The following is a 23,520-nucleotide window of genomic DNA, read 5'->3' on the forward strand; positions in this document are numbered from 1 at the left end:
TACATCTACCTTCGGGATTAGTTTTAGACCTGAATAATTGTTATTTGGTGCCAGCGTTAAGCATGAACATTATATCTGGATCTTGTTTGATGCGAGACGGTTATTCATTTAAATCAGCGAATAATGGTTGTTCTATTTATATGAGTAATATCTTTTATGGTCATGCACCCTTGAAGAGTGGTCTGTTTTTACTGAATCTCGATAGTAGTGAAACACATATTCATAATATTGAAGCCAAAAGATGCAGAGTTGATAATGATAGTGCAACTTATTTGTGGCACTGTCGTTTGGGTCATATTGGTATAAAGCGCATGAAGAAACTCCATTCTGATGGACTTTTGGAATCACTTGGTAATTGCGAACCATGCCTCATGGGCAAGATGACTAAAACTCCGTTCTTCAGAACAATGGAGCGAGCAACAGATTTGATGGAAATCATACATACTGATGTATGTGGTCCGATGAATACTGAGGCTCGTGGCGGGTATCGTTATTTTCTCACCTTCACAGATGATTTGAGCATATATGGGTATATCTACTTAATGAAACATAAGTCTGAAACATTTGAAAAGTTCAAAGAATTTCAAAGTAAAGTGGAAAATCATCGTAACAAGAAAATAAAGTTTCTACGATCTGATCGTGGAGGAGAATATTTGAGTTACGGGTTTGGTCTTCATTTGAAACAAAGCGGAATAGTTTCGCAACTCACGCCACCCGGAACACCACAGCGTAATGGTGTGTCCGAATGTCGTAACCGCACTTTATTAGATATGGTGCGATCTATGATGTCTCTTACTGATTTACCGCTATCGTTTTGGGGTTATGCTTTAGAGACGACTGCATTCACATTAAATAGGGCACCATCTAAATCCGTTGAGACGACACCTTATGAACTGTGGTTTGGCAAGAAACCCAAGTTATCGCTTCTTAAAGTTTGGGGCTGCGATGCTTATGTGAAAAAGCTTCAATCTAATAAGCTCGAACCCAAATCGGAGAAATGTGTCTTCATAGGATACCCAAAGGAGACTGTTGGGTACACCTTCTATCACAGATCCGAAGGCAAGACATTCGTTGCTAAGAATGGATCCTTTCTAGAGAAGGAGTTTCTCTCGAAAGAAGTGAGTGGGAGGAAAGTAGAACTTGATGAGGTAACTGTACCTGCTCCCTTATTGGAAAGTAGTTCATCACAGAAATCTGTTCCTGTGACTCCTACACCAACTAGTGAGGAAGCTAATGATGATGATCATGTAACTTCAGATCAAGTTACTACCGAACCTTGTAGGTCAACCAGAGTAAGATCCGCACCAGAGTGGTACGGTAATCCTGTTCTGGAGGTCATGTTACTTGACCATGACGAACCTACGAACTATGAGGAAGCCATGATGAGCTCAGATTCCGCAAAATGGCTTGAGGCCATGAAATCTGAGATGGGATGCATGTATGAGAACAAAGTGTGGACTTTGGTGGACTTGCCCGTTGATCGGCAAGCCATAGAGAATAAATGGATCTTCAAGTTGAAGACTGACGCTGATGGTAATGTTACTGTCTACAAAGCTCGACTTGTTGCGAAAGGTTTTCGACAAGTTCAAGGAGTTGACTATGATGAGAGTTTCTCACCCGTAGCGATGCTTAAGTCCGTCCGAATCATGTTAGCAATTGCTGCATTTTATGATTATGAAATTTGGCAAATGGATGTAAAGACTGCATTCCTGAATGGATTTCTGGAAGAAGAGTTGTATATGATGCAACCTGAAGGTTTTATCAATCCAAAGGATGCTAACGAAGTGTGCAAGCTCCAACGATCCATTTATGGACTGGTGCAAGCATCTCAGAGTTGGAATAAACGTTTTGATAGTGTGATCAAAGCATATGGTTTTATACAGACTTTTGGAGAAGCCTGTATTTACAAGAAAGTGAGTGGGAGCTCTGTAGCATTTCTAATATTATATGTGGATGACATATTGTTGATTGGAAATGATATAGAATTTCTGGATTGCATAAAAGGATACTTGAACAAGAGTTTTTCAATGAAAGACCTCGGTGAAGCTGCTTATATATTGGGCATCAAGATCTATAGAGATAGATCAAGACGCTTAATTGGACATTCACAAAGCACATACCTTGATAAAGTTTTGAAGAAGTTCAAAATGGATCAAGCAAAGAAAGGGTTCTTGCCTGTATTACAAGGTGTGAGTTGAGTTAGACTCAATGCCCGACCACTGCAGAATTTAGAGAGAAAATAGAAGTTGTTCCCTATGCTTCAGCCATAGGCTCTATCATGTATGCAATGTTGTGTACCAGACCTGATGTGTGCCTTGCTATTAGTTTAGCAGGGAGATACCAAAGTAATCTAGGAGTGGATCACTGGACAGCGGTCAAGAACATCCTGAAATACCTGAAAAGGACTAAGGATATGTTTCTCATTTATGGAGGTGACAAAGAGCTCGTCGTAAATGGTTACGTCGATGCAGGCTTTGACACTGATCCGGATGACTCTAAGTCACAAACCGGATACGTATTTATATTGAACGGTGGAGCTGTCAGTTGGTGCAGTTCTAAGCAAAGCGTCGTGGCGGTATCTACGTGTGAAGCGGAGTACATAGTTGCTTCAGAAGCAGATGATGAAGGAATCTGGATGAAGGAGTTCATATCCGATCTAGGTGTCGTACCTAGTGCATCGGGTCCAATGAAAATCTTTTGTGACAATACTGGTGCAATTGCCTTGGCAAAGGAATCCAGATTTCACAAGAGAACCAAGCACATCAAGACATGCTTCAATTCCATCCGCGATCAAGTCAAGGAGGGAGACATAGAGATTTGCAAGATACATACAGATCTAAATGTTGCAGACCCGTTGACTAAGCCTCTCTCACGAGCAAAACATGATCAGCACCAAGACTCCATGGGTGTTAGAATCATTACTGTGTAACTAGATTATTGACTCTAGTGCAAGTGGGAGACTGAAGGAAATATGCCCTAGAGGCAATAATAAAGTTGTTATTTATATTTCCTTATATCATGATAAATGTTTATTATTCATGCTAAAATTGTATTAACCGGAAACTTAGTACATGTGTGAATACATAGACAAACAGAGTGTCACTAGTATGCCTCTACTTAACTAGCTCGTTGAATCAAAGATGGTTAAGTTTCCTAGCCATACACATGAGTTGTCATTTGATTAACGGGATCACATCATTAGAGAATGATGTGATTGACTTGACCCATTCTGTTAGCTTAGGACTTGATCATTTACTATATTGCTATTGCTTTCTTCATAACTTATACATGTTCCTCTGACTATGAGATTATGCAACTCCCGAATACCGGAGGAACACTTTGTGTGCTACCAAACATCACAACGTAACTGGGTGATTATAAAGGTGCTCTACAGGTGTCTCCGATGGTGTTTGTTGAGTTGGCATAGATCGAGATTAGGATTTGTCACTCCGATTGTCGGAGAGGTATCTCTAGGCCCTCTCGGTAATGCACATCACTATAAGCCCTGCAAGCAATGTGACTAATGAGTTAGTTGCGGGATGATGCATTACGGAACGAGTAAAGAGACTTGCCGGTAACGAGATTGAACTAGGTATTGAGATACCGATGATCGAATCTCGGGCAAGTAACATACCGATGACAAAGGGAACAACGTATGATGTTATGCGGTTTGACCGATAAAGATCTTCGTAGAATATGTAGGAGCCAATATGAGCATCCAGGTTCCGCTATTGGTTATTGACCGGAGACGTGTCTCGGTCATGTCTACATAGTTCTCGAACCCGTAGGGTCCGCACGCTTAAGGTATTATGAGTTTATGTGTTTTGATGTACCGAAGGTAGTTCGGAGTCCCGGATATGATCACGGACATGAAGAGGAGTCTCGAAATGGTCGAGACATAAAGATCGATATATTGGATGGCTATGTTTGGACATCGGAATGGTTCCGGATGAGTTCGGGCTTTTACCGGAGTACCGGGAGGTTACCGGAACCCCCCGGGGAGTATATGGGCCTTATTGGGCCTTAGTGGGAGAGAGGAGGAGGCGGCCTAGGATGGGGTGCCCCCCCCCCCAAGCCCAATCCGAATTGGGAAGGGGGCCGGCCCCCCTTTCCTTCCTCCATCTCTCCTCCTTCCTTCCTCTCCTACTCCTACTTGGAAGGGGGGAATCCTACTCCCGGTGGGAGTAGGACTCCCCTAGGGTGCGCCATAGAGAGGGCCGGCCCTCCCCCTCCTCCACTCCTTTATATACGGGGGAGGGGGGCACCCCATAGACACACAAGTTGATCATTGTCTTAGCCATGTGCGGTGCCCCCCTCCACCATAATCCACCTCGGTCATATCGTCGTATTGCTTAGGCGAAGCCCTGCACTGGTAGCTTCATCACCACCATCATCACGCCGTCATGCTGACGAAGCTCTCCCTCGACACTCGGCTGGATCAAGAGTTCGTGGGACGTCACCGAGCTGAACGTGTGCAGATCGCGGAGGTGCCGTACTTTCGGTACTAGGATCGGTCAATCGTGAAGACGTACAAATACATCAACCGCGTTGTCATAACGCTTCCGCTTACGGTCGACGAGGGTATGTGGACAACACTCTCCCGCTCGTTGCTACGCATCACATAGATCTTGCATGATCGTAGGATTTTTTTTGAAATTACTGCGTTCCCCAACAAAGCCTGCAGGCATTAGCAGTTTAACACCAATATGAACCAATTTGTTTGGAGCGGCGGAGGTCCGACAAGGCTTGACGGTGGCGGGGTGGTATAGCGGGGGCGTCAGTTGCCGAGGGAGCGGATACAGAGCACAAGGGGAGGGACGGACTGGTGAAAGGGCTCTGGGTGTTTCTTTGTCTGGGTCGGGCGCGTCGTCTGACGTGGCAGTGGTCTGGACGACCACAAACCTCCCCTATGTTTGGTTCTGGCTTGTGGGATTTCAGTTATTCAGACTAGTTCAAATCCAAATATTTGCAGACGATTATCCGAGTTGGAGTTGCCCTTAGAGCATCTATAGCTGGGCGTCCAAACCCGCCTCAAACGCCCGGGCGGATGGCCCGGTCACTGACTGGTCACAAAAAATCAACCCAGGTGGACGCCTCAAACGGGCCTCGGTCGTTTGGGCTGACCGGCACCCCTCATATCCTGCCCAAATCTAGGGCCGATATGGGGCCGTCTGGGCGCGTCCTCCACGTCATCTATGGCCCACGTTGGCCCATGTGACCCTACACGTATTCCTCTCAATCCTCTCGCCGGATCAAAACCTAGTCTTCACTCCACTCCCCTCCGCCACCCAAGCTCCTGTTTGGTTATCTCCAGCTTCTCCGGCATGGCAGGCAGAAGATCCGAGTCCTACACCTCCGGATCCGCCGACCTCGAGCTTATCCCACTCTGCCCCGAGGAGTAGATGGCCATCTGGCTTGCGCTCCGTTGCTCCTGGGACGAGGCCCGTCTGAGGCAGCACTCGGACTCATTCCGTCAGGAATCCATTGCGTCCTCCCAAATGGCGCATGGATCTGGCGCTAGGTGTGCCATCGCTGCCTCACCGGAGGCACTGCGGTCCGTCTGGCATCCAAACACGATGGCAGATGTGCAACCCCTCCATCAGCACGCAGAGGCCATAGATGCAACATGGGTGTCGTCCGATGCAAACATGGCGTGGCGTGCCCGCCGTGCGAGGCAGCAGCAGCCCTTGTGGCGGTGGACGTTGACGAGGCAAAGTCACATTCTCCGGTGTTAGAGATATATTTCGGTTACTTGTATTTGGTAGTCTAGGATTTGTAATCCGTCTCCTACCTTATCTCAGGAGAGGCTTCTTGCCCTCCAAGTCTTCTCAATATATACTCGCCCTCGAGGCTCAATAATACATCCATCATATTCCGCACCAATCCCTCTCTTCCTTCTAACATAGTATCAGCCTAATCGATCCTACACCCTAGCCACCGTCGCTTCCGCACCCGAGCGCAGCCCTCGGGGCGGTCGGCCTCCATGACCGCCGCAGGGGGCCGCGCCGCCCGTACCTAGGGTTTGTCCGCCGGTCATGTTGACCGGCTGCCCTAGAGAGTCTTTTTCCCGATCCGTTGATTGGGGTTTTTTTCTCTCTCACCGATCGGTTGATCGGTGTTATTTTTTTTGGTTTTCCGATCTATGATCGGTTTACGTCGCCCACCGCCGTTCGTCATCTGCATCGCGTCTCGACTTCGACATCGGATCTAAGATCAGTTGCTGCACGGCGCTCCAGCTTTGACACATGCAACGGCGTCCATGCGTGCTGATGCGGTGGCTCCTCGCACTGTCCTACACCGGCTCGTCGTCCTATGCGCAGGCGTGGGACTGCTTCGCCGCGAGTGCCTGACCATCAGGCTACATCTATCCACACCAGCATCATGTGTCCCGTGGGTGGAGCTTGCTCCTTGTGCATCACGGGTGTGCTTTGGTCCATGCATGCATCGCATCACGCCTGTTGCCATCAGGTAATACTACTCCGCCGAGCAGCGACTTGATCGGCCGCGAGCAATCGACTTGATCACTCAAAAGCCCGCGATCCACTCCGTTTTCGTCGTGCGTTCGGTCTGATCAACCGCGCGTGCGCGTATCGTCATCGCGTCTATACCGATTGAGCATTGGGCTGCCGCTGCGTCGCTCTGTCGGGCCGCAGTGTCGTCGCCCCGTGGTTCTCCCCGCGGCTGCATCGACCCGCGTGCTGCTGCAGCGTCGTTTTTTTGGCCGTAGTGTGCGGCCCGCGGTCTACCGTCGTCTTAAGGATGTCCGTTCTAGGCCGTTTTTGTGGCTGCATCGACCCTCGCGCTGCCGCTGCATCGCCCCATCAGACCGTAGCGAGCGTGGCACGCAGTCTCCGCCGCCGTCCAAGGCTGTCCCTGCGGTTGCACCGACCCGCATTCTGCCGCTGCGCCGCCCCTTCGGGCCGTAGCGCCGCTGCCCTGAGGTCTTCCCGCCCTCGCCCCGACCTGCCCGCCGCCACTGCGTCGCCCCTTCGAGCCATAGCGTCACGGCCCGCGGTCTACTCCGCCGTCACCGCGCGTCGACCTCCCGTGGTATGCACCGCGCCGTCTCCCTTGGCGCGGGAACGCCACCGTCCGCGCCGGTCTTCGTCACGCTGCCAGGGCTCTTCGCCTACTTCGAGCACCGCCGCCGCGCTCCTAACCTAGCCGCCGCTGCCGCCATCAGGCCGCCGCTGCCGCTACCCCCGTAACCGCCGCACGTCCACCTCCTTCGTCTTCGTCCAGCACCAGCCCGTCGCCAGCGTCGCCGTCATCTACCCCAACCACTTCGTCTACTCCGACAACCGCGGGCAACATCGGCCCCATGCCGATTGGCACCGCAACCGTCGAGTCCTTTTCTCCTGGCTTCTCCGACTTCTTCGACATGGCGTACAGCTCGTGCAGGTCCCAGTCTATGCATGCCCGGTGCTGGCAACACCGAAGCGTGCCTTCGTCCACGACGTGTCCCCGGGCCTGGGAAGACTGGAGCGGCGCTTCGTCAACTTCGTCTTCGTCCGCCTACGCATGCTCGGTGCTGGCAACACCGATGCGTGCCTTCATCCACGACATGTCCTCAGGCTTGGCAAACCTGGCGCGATGCTTCGTCAACACCGTCTACCTCCCGGCGCACCCCTACTTCGACATCACTGCGCCCATGCTAACTCGGCGCCTCCTTACGCCCGCGGCGCCACGACGTTTTCCTCGACACCTGCTACCCCGACTCGACATCGACCACGGCATTCTTCGCACGGCAACCTCGACCACGGCTACACTACCTACGCTCTCGGCTACTTTGACAAACGGCACAAAGGGCTATCATCCGCTTGAGCAACTTGTCGGCTTCCTCTACAGTCAACGTGTCCGCGACGCTCTCGCTACGACTGCAGGGGGATGTCAGCCCGTCGGCTGCTATTCTCTCCAGTCTGACCGTCCGCGACACTCCTGTTGTCTGCGACTACCGCTACGACTGCGGGGGGATGTTAGAGATATATTTGGGTTACTTGTATTTGGTAGTCTATGATTTGTAATCCGTCTCCTACCTTATCTCAGGAGAGGCTTCTTGTCCTCCAAGTCTTGTACTCAATATATACTCGCCCTCGAGGCTCAATAATACATCCATCATATTCCGCACCAATCCCTCTCTTCCTTCTAACATCCGGCACCCCGTATGGTGCACCAGTCCGGGCGCCGCAACCATGTCATGGTGGATTTCGCCGGCTCGTGTCAAGACGGATCCATCAACGATTCGACGTCCATCGGCATCGTCTGGGTTTTGGGCCCCGACGAGAAAGAGTAGGGCATGGGAGACGGCGGCGCCTTGAGTCCCATGAGCCGGCTCGTGTCCCATGCCCTACTCTACCTTGCTGGCGACCGAACGAACACTCTGTGGAGCACAGCCGATCACCGGGCATAGGCACAACGGAGCCGGACGAGCTCCGTTTAAGATCGGTTTACGTTGCATGTAATAATATGGATTTAAGATTTTTAATTTAAGATAGAATCAAATATTTAAGTACATATCTGCAGGGGTTTGGCCTTAGACAGCCGACCGCTCCCGACTGTTGGATAGACCCCTCCATGGTTATCCACAGAAAACGGTACGGCGAACCTTGGTCTCCGCCTCCGGCCAGTCCTTGCCGTTGCTTGACTGTTGACATCTCGCCGCCGTTCTCACGTTGCTTGCAGGGCGCCGCATCAGGCTCCTTCCAAGTAGGCGGTGAGATCAGCGGGCTGCCGTCCCGCGGCGGTTGAATGGAGCAGGGAGCGAGCGAGTACGGGTCCGGTACTCCGGTATCGCAGCAGTCGGCAGTCGCAGTGGACCTCTGTGGTGCGGCTGCAGCGGCTGGGCCCAATGGCTGGCTTCCACGGCGGGCGTGGATCTGAGCATTTGGGTACGGCGGGTGAGGAGACGGCCCGCTGCAGCTGCAGGGGATCCTCCATGGCTGCCAGGTAATTTTCAGTTCGAACAACCTCAATTGTTCCCGTCTCTGGTCTGGGGAAAAAAAATGGATCCACATTGGAGCTAGATTCAGGATCTAAATTCTGTGGTCAGAAAAATTTAAGGTATTCTTCTTTGAAATTATTTTCCCCAGGGATTGGTTTAGGAAGTTTCATAAAAGCACTAGCAGACCTGTAAATATAAATCCAAATTGTCTGGTATAGGAAGTTTCCAAGTTGGAAAATTGTTCCATGACATGGACAGTCAGGCCATTGCTATGCCCATAAAAAAACACGCGTACTGTGTATTTGTTTTTTCATTCGGTAGATAGCCCCGGCTCATTTTGACCCCTCAACCTTCACAGGTCAGGTCTTTCGATGAGAGCTGAGCGTCTGCTCCTTCTCCCAGATCCACTCCATGGCGATGTGTGCTACAAAATATGAGGAGGATGCTTCATCATAAATTGTATTGCCACATCAGTTCCTAAAGAGGTATGTTGGGCTCAACCTTGACCACCTTTATATCGTACTGAACCTATTAAATTTCTTCACTGGATAGTTTTCTACAGGTTTGCGTTTTTGCATTCTAAATCTTCGGTTCTATGCTTCAATTGTTCTCGACCTGTTCTCCTAGTGTTATTCCTTTACCCTGTCGAAAAGCAGTTATGCAGAATCACCCAGTGCCTACCATGAAGCTCCAGTCCAATAAACATTTATCATGAAGCTCCACAGCAGAACTGAACAATAGTAATCTTTATACTAAAGCAGCGACAAGTAATATGGATTGGCGGGAGTAATTAATTTTGCTCTCCCCTACCAACAATATTGAACTTTCCTTATGGATTGTATTCCCTCAATCCGTGAAGTCCAGATCAAAATTATAATTTTGTGCATATTACTGAAGAAACAGCCTAGGTTTATCATAATTACTGAAGATATAAAATGGGCGAGTTGGGCACTCTTATTCTTATTCTCTTGATTTATATGTTGGACTGAAACTGACTCTTGCTCCATCTTTTGGTCAACTTCCTACCCTTCAGCAGTCAGAGGAGATCTTTTATGACAAACTATCTTTAAAACAACACATATCAATGTTTTCGTTGGTACATGAGCATCTGATATAGCCACAAATCACTTGCCAATCATTGATTCTGCAAAGTACTCTTATGTTACCTGTGGTTATCTCTGTTTTTCAGGTCAAGTCGATGTATCCAGCATACTAGTCGAAGCTAACTGATATAATCAGTCTTTTCTACTTTCCTTTCATAAGATGGACCTTCGAGAAAGTACGGTGACAGAAATGATCCAAGGTGATGATAGATCAAAGTGGTTATCGTATAGCAATCATAACATAAAATGCTTCGCCGAGGGAGAGATAAGAGGAATTACCAGTAACTACGAAACTATCATTGGAAAAGGCGGTTTTGGAGAAGTTTACAAAGGTGTTCTCCAAGATGGAAGAATAGTTGCAATCAAGAAATTTATGTGTAATGTAGAAGAAAATTTTGCCAAAGAGCTGAAAGTTCACTGTGAAATCAACCACAAGAATGTAGTTAGGCTCATAGGCTACTGTGCTGAGGAAAATGCCCTTATGATAGTCAGTGAGTATATATCTCAAGGGAACCTTTGCGATGTTCTTCACCATAAATGCATTCCCATCACGTTGGACACACGACTGCGGATCGCGGTGGAGTGTTCAGAGGCACTGTGCTACATGCATTCACAAATGTATACTCAGGTCATTCATGGTGATATCAAGCCTGCCAATATACTATTAGATGACCAATTTAATGCAAAAATATCTGACTTTGGAATATCAAGACTTGTCAACACAGACTCGGCCCTTTTCACTGAGCATGTAATAGGGAGCATAGGTTACATGGACCCATTGTTTGCTCGCAGCGGGCGTCTCACCTCGAAGAGTGATGTTTACAGTTTTGGAATCGTTCTGGTTGAATTGATCACAAAGAAGAAGGCAACACTAAGAAATGGGGAGACTGGCATAGTTGAATGTTTCGCCCAAGCTCTTGCAGCAGGGAAGAGGAGGGTGAGAGAGCTGTTTGATGTTGAAATCTCAAGCCAGAACAACATGAAGGTTCTTGAAGGGGTTGCAAAGCTAGCAGGACAATGTTTGATGATGGAAATTGATAGACGTCCTGACATGATAGATGTGGCAGAACGTCTTCGGGCGCTTAGGAAAACTCAAGTTCAAGGTAAACAAACTATTTTTCCTTGGGGGTGGAGGAACAAGCCAGCAGTGTGCCGCCATTTCTCACTTGGGGAGATGAAATCTGCGACAAGTAACTTTGATGAGTCGCACCTTGTTGGTCGGGATGGATATGGTAGTGTTTACTATGGAATGATTGATGGGGGAGCAACGAAGGTGGCTATCAAACCTGTTGAGCAGGATGTGAGTGAGTTCCAGACGGAGATAGCGATGATGGCAAAGCTCCGCCACCATCATCTCGTATCATTGGTCGGTTACTGCCATGAGAAAAACCAGAGGATACTGATCTACGACTACATGGTTCGTGGCGCCCTGAGTGGTAACCTTTACGCTAACAACACCAAGGAGCCACCGCTTACTTGGAGGCAGCGTCTAGACATATGCATAGGTGCTGCTCGTGCCCTGCACTACCTTCACGAGTGTTCCATCATCCATAATGACGTGTCGACGACGAACATTCTCCTAGATGATAGATTAGTCGGCAAATTTTCAAGTAAAGTCTCACGCCGGCGGGATACCATGGATGTGACCCCCATACTGCGTAAGGGAAATTTCTATTGTGCCGATCCTGAATTTCGCCGCACTGGGGAATTCACAGAGAAATCCAATGTATATTCTTTTGGTGTCGTGCTGTTTGAGGTTTTGTGTGCTCGGGCTGCCTGGGATCCCAGTCTTCCAAGGAGACAAGTATACTTGGTACAATGTGCCCTTAATTGCCAGAAGAAGGATATCCTTGATCTTATTGTTGATCCCTATCTCGAAGAAAAGATTGCCCCGTTGTGCTTCAAGAAGTTTGTGGAGATTGCTGAGAAATGTGTTAGTGATCATGCTATCCACCGCCCTACAATGCAAGAAGTGCTTGAGAACCTGGAGTTGTGTGCGTGCCTTGCAGAACAAAGTGGAAGCCTTGGTGATGAGACACCAGACGACGTTGACACTGATGGTCCTTCAAGGAGAGAATGTCGGCTGAACCTTGAGATGTACCTTGCAGAGGACGATGATTCCAGCTATTGTAGTGAGATTCCGACATCTGAAGATGATGGCATAGATGGGGATGAGCAAATTGCTGATAGTATGGATTCCAAATTGTCAATTGATTCCAACTTGTGCCACCATTTCTCACTTAGAGAGATGAAATCCGCGACAAGAAACTTTGATGAGTCGCACCTTGTTTGTGTGGGTGGATCTCGTGATGTTTATTATGGAGTGATTGATGGGGCAGCAACCAAGGTGTCCAAGTTAGCTTCACGAGGCAAAGTTTGTGTGGGTGGATCTCATGAAGTTTACTATGGAATGATGGTGGCTATCAAACGTGACAAAGTTGTGCAGGATGCGAGTAAGTTCTTGACAGAGATAGCGACGATGGCAAAGCTCCGCCACCATCATCTCGTATCACTGGTTGGTTACTGCAAAGAGGAAAACGAGATGATACTGATCGACGAGTACATGGCTCGTGGCACCCTGTTTGGGAACCTTTACGGTAACAGCACCGAGCAGCCACCGCTTACTTGGAGGCAGCGTCTAGACATCTGCATCGGTGCTGCTCGTGCCCTGCACTACCTTCACGAGCATTCCTTCACCCATAATGACGTGTCCACAGCGAGCATTCTCCTAGATTGGAGATTGGTCGGCAAGGTTTCAATTAAAGTCTCGCTGCCGCAGGATGCCACGGATGTGACCACGCGCCAGTGTCCTATGGCACGTTTCAGTTTTCTTGATTCCGAAACTTGCTGCACTTGGCAACTAACAGCAAAATCCAATGTATATTCTTTTGGTGTCGTGCTGTTTGAGGTTTTGTGTGCTCGGGCTGCTTATGATCCCAATCTTCCATGGAGACAAGCTAACTTGGTAGAGTATGCCCTTAGTTGCCAGAAGAAGGGCATTATTGATCTGATTGTTGATCCCTACCTTAAAGGAAATATTTCTCCATGGTGCTTCAAGAAGTTTGTAGAGATTGCTGAGAAATGTGTTAGTGATTGTGGTGTCAATCACCCTACAATGCAAGAAGTGCTTCAGGACCTGGAGATGTGCCTTGCAGAACAAAACGGAAGCCCCGGTGATGAGATGCTGGCCGATGATGACAGTAATGGTTCTCAAGGGAGCGATCGATGTTTGAAAAATGATGGCATAGATGGGGATGAGCTAGTTGTTAACCCTGTCGAGTCCAAACAAAAAAAAAGCTAGTTGCTGATAGCATGAGCTCTGAATCGCCAGTGGCTTGATGAGCAGGCAAGAAGTGTTCTCAGGAGCAATTTCCGTACTGTCAATGCTCTCTCCGCTGACGGATCATGCCAGAGAATTATTCCGTACATGTATACTTACTGCATATTATGCCCCTTCTTTTTCAGAAGAAGTATTGTGTATTCTGACTTTCTTTATGCCTTTCAAGTTTTCATTGTCTGGGTGGTGTAAATTGTAATGGATTTCTCCTGTCGTTCTCCTGCACTGTTATATTCATTCAGTCTTGCGCTTGGCTACAGTGCTGCCTCCTGATTGTAATATACACTACTACCTGTATAACTTTTTATAAAACGTTTTTAGAGTATACGACAGTGTCAAAAAACGCCTTATATTAAGTTTACTATGTTAGATTATACAGTTCTTGACGCCTTCTACTTTCTGTAGTTACACACTCGCAGCTCCAGCATAACATCTCGACTCAGTGCCGGTACGCCCTGAGTTAATCATCTACGGTGACTCACCTACTGCACTTACGAATTCAAATACGCACTACTGGCAGCAATCAACTTGACAGATGTACTGCCAGTGTTTTGGACGGTCACTGGGTTCGTTAACATGGTGGAATTTTCCAGTTCATCAATCTATTAGTCTACATGGTTTTTTTTTCGAACAAAGGTTTATCTGTGGGCTGTGGTTCACGTGGAATTTTTATACCTCCTAGAGTAGTTTTCAGTTGGCTCATGTCATGGGTAAACCTGGTTCCTTGGTTTTGTCCTGAATAGCGTACTAGCATCTTATTTTCTGAACTTCAGGATGCAGAAGAAGTTGCGCAGATCGAGAGCTCAAGCATCCCAGAAGCGGGCAGCAGATATATGGCTTCAGGAGCAGTGCAAGTGATGAACGGCCGGGAGCTGTTCCAGCATGAACCCTGGGTGTTTGACAATGACCACATTCGTCGTCCTATTGAGATGCTAAGTCAGCGGTAGTTTCTTTCTGAAGGGCACCATAACTACGACGGGCAAAATGCCAAAATCGGAACCATAGCAGCAAGTCGTCGGCACAACAGCTGAGGACCGCCGACATAGGTTCATCTTCGTCGTGGGAAATCTTGGCGTTGCGACAGACTCCATTTGGAATTCTTTTTTTTTTCTTGCAGGTATTGATTTAGGAAGATTCATAAAAGCACTAGCAGACCTGTTGTAAAATACAAATCCAAATTGTCTGGTTTAGGAAGTTCCCAAGTTGGAACATTGTTCCACGACATGGACAGTCAGGCCAAGCTATGCCCATAAAAAAGCACGCGTACTGTGTATTTGATTTTTGATCTTGACCCCTCGACCTTCACAGATGAGGTCTTCCCATGAGAGCTTTTTTTTTGAAATGGAGGCGTATCCCCGGCCTCTGCATCGTAATGATGCATGCAGCCATCTTATTAAAAGTTCGCAAAATAGTACAAAGTCGTCAAAGTATTACAGCTCGCAAGTGGAGCGAGAATAAAAAATCAAAGTTCATGCCGACAATCACAACTGGAATGGCAAAAAAAAGGATAAGCTCCCTAGACTCCTATCCTGTTATGCGACCGCCATCCGAACCGGTTGAATAAAGCCCGTGCTACCATCTCTCACTGGTTGCACCCAGTAACTAAAGGCTCCCTGGATTCCATAGGAGTGAGTAAAGACCACGTACGGATCCAAGCAGTAGCTCTGAAGATGACCTGCAAGAAAGTTAAATTGTGTTGTCTGTTAAATATCAAATCATTCCTGCAATTCCATATAGCCCACAAAAGCGCACATATTCCAATTCGAATACGAGCCGCCGTAGTATGTTCAACCCCAGTTAACCACGTTCCAAACAACGATGTAATGTCAATTGGAGGAATAATGTTAAAGGCTATATGAATCGTTCTCCAAAGTAATTTGGCGAGTGGGCATTCAAGAAATAAATGTTGTATTGTTTCATCATGATCACAAAAACAACATCGTGGACTACCTACCCATCTCCTCTTGATTAAGTTGTCCTTTGTAAGAATTACTTGTTTGTGGACAAACCACATAAAGATTTTAATGCGCAAAGGAACCTTAATCTTCCAAATATGCAACAATCTCGAGATTGGGCCAGAATTAACCAAATCCATATAAAACGATTTTACCGTAAAAACCCCATTCTTAGCTAGTTTCCATTGCGTCGAATCCGGTTGGTCGGAGAGTTGAACATCTATCAATCTCCGAACCAAGTGCATCCATGCAGTCCAACGCTCACCAACTAACGCTCGTCTGAACTGGATATTCAATGGACTCGTATGTAGAACTGTGCCTACGTAATCCTCCTTACGTTGCACAATGTTATACAGGGTGGGATATTGTACGGCCAGGGGCGTCTCTCCTAACCACGTATCCTCCCAAAACCTTGTTGACATCCCATTGCCAACTAGGAATTTGACCCTACGAAAATACAAGTCCTTCAGTCTCATAAGCCCTTTCCAGAATGGCGAGTCGGTTGGTCTCATGTTAACCTGAGCGAGTGTTTTCGACTGTAGATACTTACTACGCAAAATCTGTGCCCACATGCTCTCCGGCTCAGTCTCTAACCGGTGGAGCCATTTGCTCATAAGGCATTTGTTCTTGATTTCTAAGTTCTCAATACCGAGACCGCCCTGGTCTTTTGGTCGACAAAGAATGTCCCATCGGGCGAGACGGTATTTCCTCTTGGCCTCATTTGACTGCCAGAAGAATCGAGATCTGAAGAAATCAAGTCATTTTCGTACCCCTTTTGGAATTTCGAAGAACGATAGTAGGAACATCGGCATACTAGTCAGTACTGAGTTAATCAACACTAGCCGACCTCCATAAGACATAAGCTTACCCTTCCGGCAGCTCAGCTTTTTTCTATTCGATCTTCGATACATTTCCATTCTTTATTAGAACTTACAGTGGTGGATCGGTATGCCCAAATAGCTAAATGGTAAAGAGCCCAATTCACATCCAAACAATTGGGGTAATTGCCATCTCTCAAGACTAGTGCTTCCACTAACAGGAATTGCCCATTCGCGTGCGATGATCTCCAAGAAGTTTTCTTTCTCGAACTAACTAAGTTCGAAAGAGAAAGCATTCTTGTTCGCAATATGCGTAGCCTCTGCCGAGTCTACAAGCAGTGGTGTATGGTCCGAGATCGCTCTTTGCATCGCATGAACCGACACCAAAGGATATTTTTGTTCCCATTCCACACTAGCAAGTACCCTATCCAACTTCTCATAAGTCGGAGTGGGCAACGAATTGGCCCAAGTAAATTGTCTACCGGTGAGTTCAATTTCTCTCAAATTAAGACTCTCGATAATCATATTGAACATCATAGCCCACCGACCATCAAAATTGTCATTGTTCTTTTCATCTCTCCTCCGAATTATATTGAAGTCCCCACCGACCAGGATTGGTAGATTCTCATCTCCACAAGTCCGCACCAAGTCAGCTAAGAAATCTGGTTTAAGTTCAGGTTGTGCTGCTCCATACACAGCCATGAGAGACCATTGGAAACCATCCACTTTTGGTCTCACCCGAAACTTAACCGTAAAATCTCCCCGAACCACGTTAAGGACCTCAAGTGTTTCACACCGAACCCCTAGTAAGATCCCACCAGATCTTCCTACGTGCCAATCGAAATCAACTCCTCCGGATAAAGTTCCAAGAAATTGTGAAGTAAAATTATCCCGTCGTGTTTCCAAAAGCGCAATAAAATCTAATTGTTGCTCTACCGTTGTTTCCGCCAAGAACCTTCGTTTAGCCAAATCAGCTAGACCTCTACTATTCCAAAAGATTCCTTTTCATAAGTCATCATGGAATTTTTTCTTCAGCTTAACCCTAGCGCTTCTACGAACCGCCGAAGTAGGATATATTTTCCGTTTCCAGGATCGCTTAGGCTTCTCCCCAGCACCCTCTGGAACCGTATGATCAACAGGACACAAGACAGTACCCTCCGTCAGTAGAGGCTCTAAAGTGTCCAAAATCTCGAACCCCTCCTCATCCTTGGCCTTCTCAGTAGGTAATAGATTATTGCAAATGTTCTCAAGGGCTACAATTCCTAAGTTGTTCATGTCATCCTCATTCATAGGTTTAAGTGATGCAAGGTTTCGAATTATTTCAGAGGCCCGTTCTGCTTCTAAATCCAAAAGATCATTAACAGATTTCGCTACCTCTTTTTCATTTGAACCCAAAGTTATTCCTAAGTTGTTTGCCTTATCAATAATTTCATGCTCAGAGAAATGCATAATTGAACAACTTCTATCAAAAGACATACCTGTAGTTGCCTTGACATCTCGAAGCATGGCCGCCCCTCTTGGCGCGCGCTAACTGCAGGTCATCAACATCAGGTTGTTCCTGGATCCGGTTGCTGACACGCCTACCAGACGTGACCGGATCCGGGATCCCACCAAAGGTGATGAGCTCCTCTGTAGTCCTCTCCTGAGGTGAGTGCTCCCCACACATAGGCCCTTCCCTAGTTGCCGGTGAAGAAGGGATAGGCACGATCGAGCGAGCCACCCTAGCCACAATGGTGGGAGAAACTGACCGTGGAGCCTCCTGCTCCACACTCTCACTCCCCCCAAACCGACAGCGGAGCGCGGAGATGACGTCGGCGAGGGAACATCGCGGGCCTCCTGCCCGCGCACCGAGCCAAGCTGCCCAGAGCTGCCCCACGGTGAGATGGTGGGAGAAACTGACCGTGGAGCCACCTGCTCCACAGTCCCACTCCCCCCCACACCGACAGCGGAGCGCGTAGTCGACATCGGCAAGGGAACATTGTGGGCCTCCTGCCTGCGCACCGAGCCAAGTTGCCCAAAGCTGCCTCGCGGTGAGAGAGTAGGGCGGATCTCCATCCCGCGCCCCTCCCCCAGCTGGCCAGGTACAATCGCCACTGGGCTAGGAATGGGAGCCTCTTGCCCACCACTGGGCTGTCATCAGGACAAGGGGCCTAAGATTAATCCGCAGGACATGGCGAAGGGGCCGCAGTCGCAGTGGGATAAGGCGGCAACTGCCAAGGAGGCGTCATCTTCCACGACACCGATTAACTCGCTCCGGTTTGGTTTTTTTGGAGCTCGGTCTGCACCTAGTCGGTTATGGAGTAACCGAGTTGAGACGGATGATCCAAAGGAGCTCGAGTTACCACCGGTGTTGCTTCCTACTGTTGGTTCGCCTAATGTGCTTGTATCCCACAGAGTTGATTTCGAGATTCAGGACTGCGGTCTACCGTTCCCATGAGAGCTGACCATCGGTTCCTTCTTCCAGATCCACTCCATGGAGATGTGTGCTAGTAGGAGTACAACATATGAGGAAGATGCTTCCTCATAAATTGTATTGCCGCATCAGTTCCTAAAGAGGTACTTATATTGGGCTCAGCAGCGGCCATCTTTATAATCTTACTGAATTTTCATATTTTCTTCAGTGGATAGTTGTCCACAGGTTTGCATCTTTTGCATTTTAAATCTTCGGTTCTATGCTTCCATCAGTTGGTTTCTACCTGGTTTTTTTCTCATAGTGTTAATGCCTTTTCCTTGTCAGAGTTATGGGGCTTTAGCTGTCATTTTTTTGGTTTGCACATGGATGCAGAATTACACAACGGCTACCACGAAACTCCAGTTAATACCACGGCAGAACTGAACAATAATGATTAATCTTGCTCTCCCCTACCTACAATTCAGTGTTTTTGTCAGTACGTGGCCATCTGATATGTCCACAAATTACCTACCATTCATTGATTCTGCAAAGTATTCCTATGTTGTTGTAACTCTGGTTATATGAGATTTGAGTTTACTCATTTGGAAACGGGTTTTCAGGTCAAGTTGGTGTGTCCAGCATATTAGCCGGAGCTAAATTGTATACTCAGTCTTTGCTGCTTCACTTTCATAAGATGGACCTTCGGGAAAGTACAGTGGCGGAAATGATCCAAAGGGATGACAGGTCAAAGTGGTTGTCCCTCCGTTCCAAAATAGATGACTCAATACAAAGTTGAGTCATCTATTTTGGAACGGAGGGAGTAGCAATCATAACATAAAATGCTCCACAGAGGGTGAGATAAAAAGAATTACCAGCAACTACGAAACTATCATTGGAAAAGGCAGCTTTGGAGAAGTTTAAAAGGTGTTCTCCAAGATGGAACAACAGTCGCAGTCAAGAGATTTATGAGTAATATAGAAGAAATTTTTGCAAAAGAGCTGAAAGTCCACTGTGAAATCAACCACAAGAATGTAGTTAGGCTCATAGGCTACTGTGCCAAGGAAAATGCCCTAATGATAGTCAGTGAGTATATATCTAAAGGGAACCTCAGCAATGTTCTTCACCATGAACGCATTCCCATCACGTTGGACACACGACTGCGTATCGCGGTGGAGTGTTCAGAGGCATTGTGCTACATGCATTCACAAATGTATACTCAGGTCATTCATGGTGATATCAAGCCTGCCAATATACTATTAGATGACAACTTCAATGCAAAAATATCTGACTTTGGAATATCAAGACTTGTCAACACAGACTCGACCCTTTTCACTGAGCATGTAATAGGGAGCATAGGTTACATGGACCCTTTGTTTGCTCGCAGCGGGCAACTCACCCCAAAGAGTGATGTTTATAGCTTTGGAATCGTTCTGGTTGAATTGATTACAAAGAAAAAGGCAACAACAAGAAATGGGGAGACCGGCATAGTTGAATGTTTTACCCAATCTCTTGTAACAGAGAAGAGAAAGGTGAGAGAGTTGTTCGATGTTGAAATCTCAAGCCAGAACAACATGAAGGTACTTGAAGGGGTTGCAAAGCTAGCAGGAAAATGCTTGAGAATGGAGATAGATAGACGCCCTGAGATGAGAGATGTGGCACAACGTCTTCGGGCGCTTCAGAAAACTCAAGTTCAAGGAAAACAAACACCAACTATTTTTCCTTGGGGGTGGAGGAACAAGCCAGCAGCCGGGAACAACTGGCAATCTGCAAGCCCAGTCACGCCACAATCTCTCCCATCCAACTTGTGCCGCCATTTCTCACTCAAGGAGATGAAATCCGCGACAAGAAACTTTGATAAGTCGCACCTTATTGGTATGGATGTTTTTGGTAAAGTTTACTATGGAGTGCTTGATGGGGGAGCAACAAAAGTGGCTATCAAACGGGGCAGGTTTGATGAGCAGGATGTGAGTATGTTCCAGACAGAGATAGCGATGATGGCAAATCTCCGCCACCATCATCTCGTATCATTGGTCGGTTACTGCAGAGAGAAAAACCAGAGGATACTGATCTATGACTACATGGCTCGTGGCACCTTGAGTGAGAACCTTTACGCTAACAAAATGGAGGAACCACCGCTTACTTGGAGGCAACGTTTTCAAGTGCTGCCTCCAAGTAAGCGGTGACAGAACACTCATGAAGGTAGTGCAGGGCACGAGCAGCACCGATGCAGAGCGATGACAGAACACTTGGAGGCAGCGTTTTCAAGTGCTGCCTCCAAGTGTTCTGTCATCGCTCTGCATCGGTGCTGCTCGTGCCCTGCACTACCTTCATGAGTGTTCTGTCATCCCTAATGATGTGTCGATGACGAACATTCTCCTAGATGAGAGATTGGCCGGCAAGTTTTCAAGTGAAGTCTCGCTATGGCAGGATGCCATGGATGTGACCCCCACACTGTGTATGGGACGTCTGGGTTGTGTCGATCCTGAATTTTACTGCACTGGGCAACTAACACAGAAATCCAATGTGTATTCTTTTGGTGTCGTATTGTTTGAGGTTTTGTGTGCTCGGGCTGCTTATGATCCCAATCTTCCAGAAAGAGAAGCTAATCTGGTAGAATGTTTCCTTGATTGCCAGAAGAAGGGCCTCCTTGATCGGATTGTTGATCCCTATCTTGAAGGAAAGATTGCTCCGTGGTGCTTCAAGACGTTTGTGGAGATTGCTGAGAAATGTGTTAGTGACTGTGGTATCATCCGCCCTACAATGCAGGAAGTGCTTGAGAACCTGGAGATGTGCCTCGCAGAACAAAGCGGAAGCCTTGATGATGAGTCGCCAGCCAGACGATGATGACACTATTGGCCCTTCAAGGACAGAAGGTCCTCTGAACCTGGAGATGTACCTTGCAGAAAACGATGATTCCAGCCATTATGGTTTGGTATCAACCTTCGAATATGATGACACTGAATGTGCTTCTGATGGTGGTGTGGATTCCGATTCCGTATTGCTAATGCCACGATGAGCAGGCAGGAAGTGGTCACCAGTTTTTCCTACTGTCAATACTCCATACGTGTATACTGCAATTTTTGTCCTTTTCTTTTTTGAAGCGAGTATTTTTTTAGAGCTGTTTTACGGTGATTGGGTTAGTACTTGGAGTACTTAGCAGTACTTACATGTCTGATCACGTCTGATTTTTATTAGCCGTCCGATCTTGCGGGGAATTTTAATTGATTAAATTTAATATGTTAATTGCGATAAGGGCATAATGGTCCAGGGGGAAATATCTTTTCTTGAACCGATCACCTGAGGACCAGATCCATGTCTACTCGATCCAGTTCAGAATCCTCCTCCGATGTATTCGTCGCCGCTCGCCGCTCCTGACCTTCTCCGTCCTCGACCTGCCTGGTGAGAGGAATAAATTCATCGTCCTCGTCCTCCACCCAACCAACCCCAGCCCCCACGCCGTCACCGAAGAAGAAGAAGAAGGCCGGATCTGCGCCGGCTGAATCGGCGGCGACGGCGGCGGGCGATCCCATCTCTTCGCGCGTACCATCCTTAAGGTATGAATTCGGCTTGGCGTTCTACTCGTTCTCTTGGCCGTTGCGCCCCTCCACCGTGCATGCAGTACAACCTCAACCCCACAAGATCCGGGTAATTTAGCAGTATGCGAGATTTGTACGGACTAGAACAACGAATGGAAAGCTTCATCGTGGCATAGTTTCTCTTGAGCTAATCGCATCATGTTAGTTTAACTAAGATGTTGAGGGCATTGCTTACTTCCTTTGGTACCGCAGAAAAAAAGTGACATACTTGACGTTTGAGATGAGATATACTAAAGGAAGATGAGATACTGGTTCCATAGTTGACTTAATTTAGTTTATTAAAGTCATCATCACTTTAGGTTTGCATAGTGCATGAAATATAGTTTAAAGGAAGATGAGATACTACTTGTTGGGCGTTGATGATTGGTTTCCCTCACATGTCAAACGAGAAAAGTCTTTTCCATGCACTTGTCTTTGCCTATGAGCTATTTTACACCTGCAACATTGATAAACAGAAAGATATTGATGATTGGTTTCCCTCACATGTCATATGCAGGAAGACATGGCGTATGCAAGTGATGAGAGTATGTTCGAGTATCTAAATGTTGTCAGCAAGATGTTTGATAGTGAGGCTGAAGGCTATGAATTCTACAACAAATATGCTCTTGAAAAAGGTTTTAGTGTGAGGAAAAGCTACGTTGAGTGGGATGGATCCAACAAATACATAATTTTAAGGAAAATTGTGTGTAGTCGTCAAGGGTTTCATGAAGAGAAGCACATGAAAAGAAAGATGGAAGATAGAAAGAGGAGGCCACGAAGTTTAACTCGTGTTGGGTGTAATGCTAAATTGGTCATTATGAGACAGGAGGAAACCGGTCGGTGTTTTGTCAAGGATTTCATCGATGAGCACAGCCATCCTCTAGCCCCACGGGATCTTTCTTGTCTGCTGCGTTCGCACAGACGAATTAGTGATGAGCAGAAAGCGGACATTGCGGACATGGAAAAATGTGGGATCCGCAAATACCGTATTATGGATATTTTGTGCTTTCAATACGGTGGATTTGATAAGGTTGGATGCATAAAGAGGGACATTTATAATTTCTGCCATGCTAATAAGCAGGAGACAATCAGTGCCGGTGATGCTAATACGGTGATCATGCACATGATGGCGAGGCGAGAGCGAGATGTGGATTTTTTCTTCAAGTACTTGGTGGACGAGCATGGCCATCTGAAGGGACTGTTCTGGGCTGATAGTCAATCGCGACTTGACTACGAGGCTTTCGGAGACGTCATTGTTTTCGATAGCACATACAGAACCAACAAATACAATCTGCCATTTGTGCCGTTTGTCGGGTTGAATCACCACCGGAGCACTGCCATTTTTGGCTGTGGTATAATTTCTCATGAAACAAGCCAGGCATACGAGTGGATGTTGCGG

The 23,520-nt window shown here is 47.2% G+C and overlaps 2 protein-coding genes across 3 annotated transcripts; both read left to right on the plus strand.

Annotated features, from left to right (window-relative positions):
* Positions 1–8,532: 8,532 nt before the first annotated feature.
* On the plus strand, positions 8,533–13,706 carry LOC109763448 (receptor like protein kinase S.2). Of its 2 annotated transcripts, XM_020322295.2 has the most exons (4): positions 8,533–8,594; positions 8,683–8,946; positions 9,300–9,426; positions 10,131–13,706. In XM_020322295.2, the coding sequence occupies exon 4, from the start codon at positions 10,205–10,207 to the stop codon at positions 13,343–13,345; it is 3,141 nt and encodes a 1,046-aa protein (XP_020177884.1). In that variant the 5' UTR covers positions 8,533–8,594; positions 8,683–8,946; positions 9,300–9,426; positions 10,131–10,204; the 3' UTR covers positions 13,346–13,706. The 2 variants fall into 2 exon arrangements, with proteins under 2 accessions (XP_020177884.1, XP_020177885.1); XM_020322296.4 differs by having other exon boundaries at positions 8,544–8,946.
* A 5,667-nt stretch (positions 13,707–19,373) lies between these two features.
* On the plus strand, positions 19,374–21,390 carry LOC109763447 (receptor-like protein kinase FERONIA). The gene is made up of 2 exons (XM_073499415.1): positions 19,374–20,701; positions 20,835–21,390. The coding sequence occupies exons 1-2, from the start codon at positions 19,512–19,514 to the stop codon at positions 21,388–21,390; spliced, it is 1,746 nt and encodes a 581-aa protein (XP_073355516.1). The 5' UTR covers positions 19,374–19,511.
* Positions 21,391–23,520: the final 2,130 nt, after the last annotated feature.

This window comes from Aegilops tauschii, chromosome 5, assembly GCF_002575655.3.
Source record: "Aegilops tauschii subsp. strangulata cultivar AL8/78 chromosome 5, Aet v6.0, whole genome shotgun sequence".
NCBI classification, from domain to species: Eukaryota; Viridiplantae; Streptophyta; class Magnoliopsida; order Poales; family Poaceae; genus Aegilops; species Aegilops tauschii.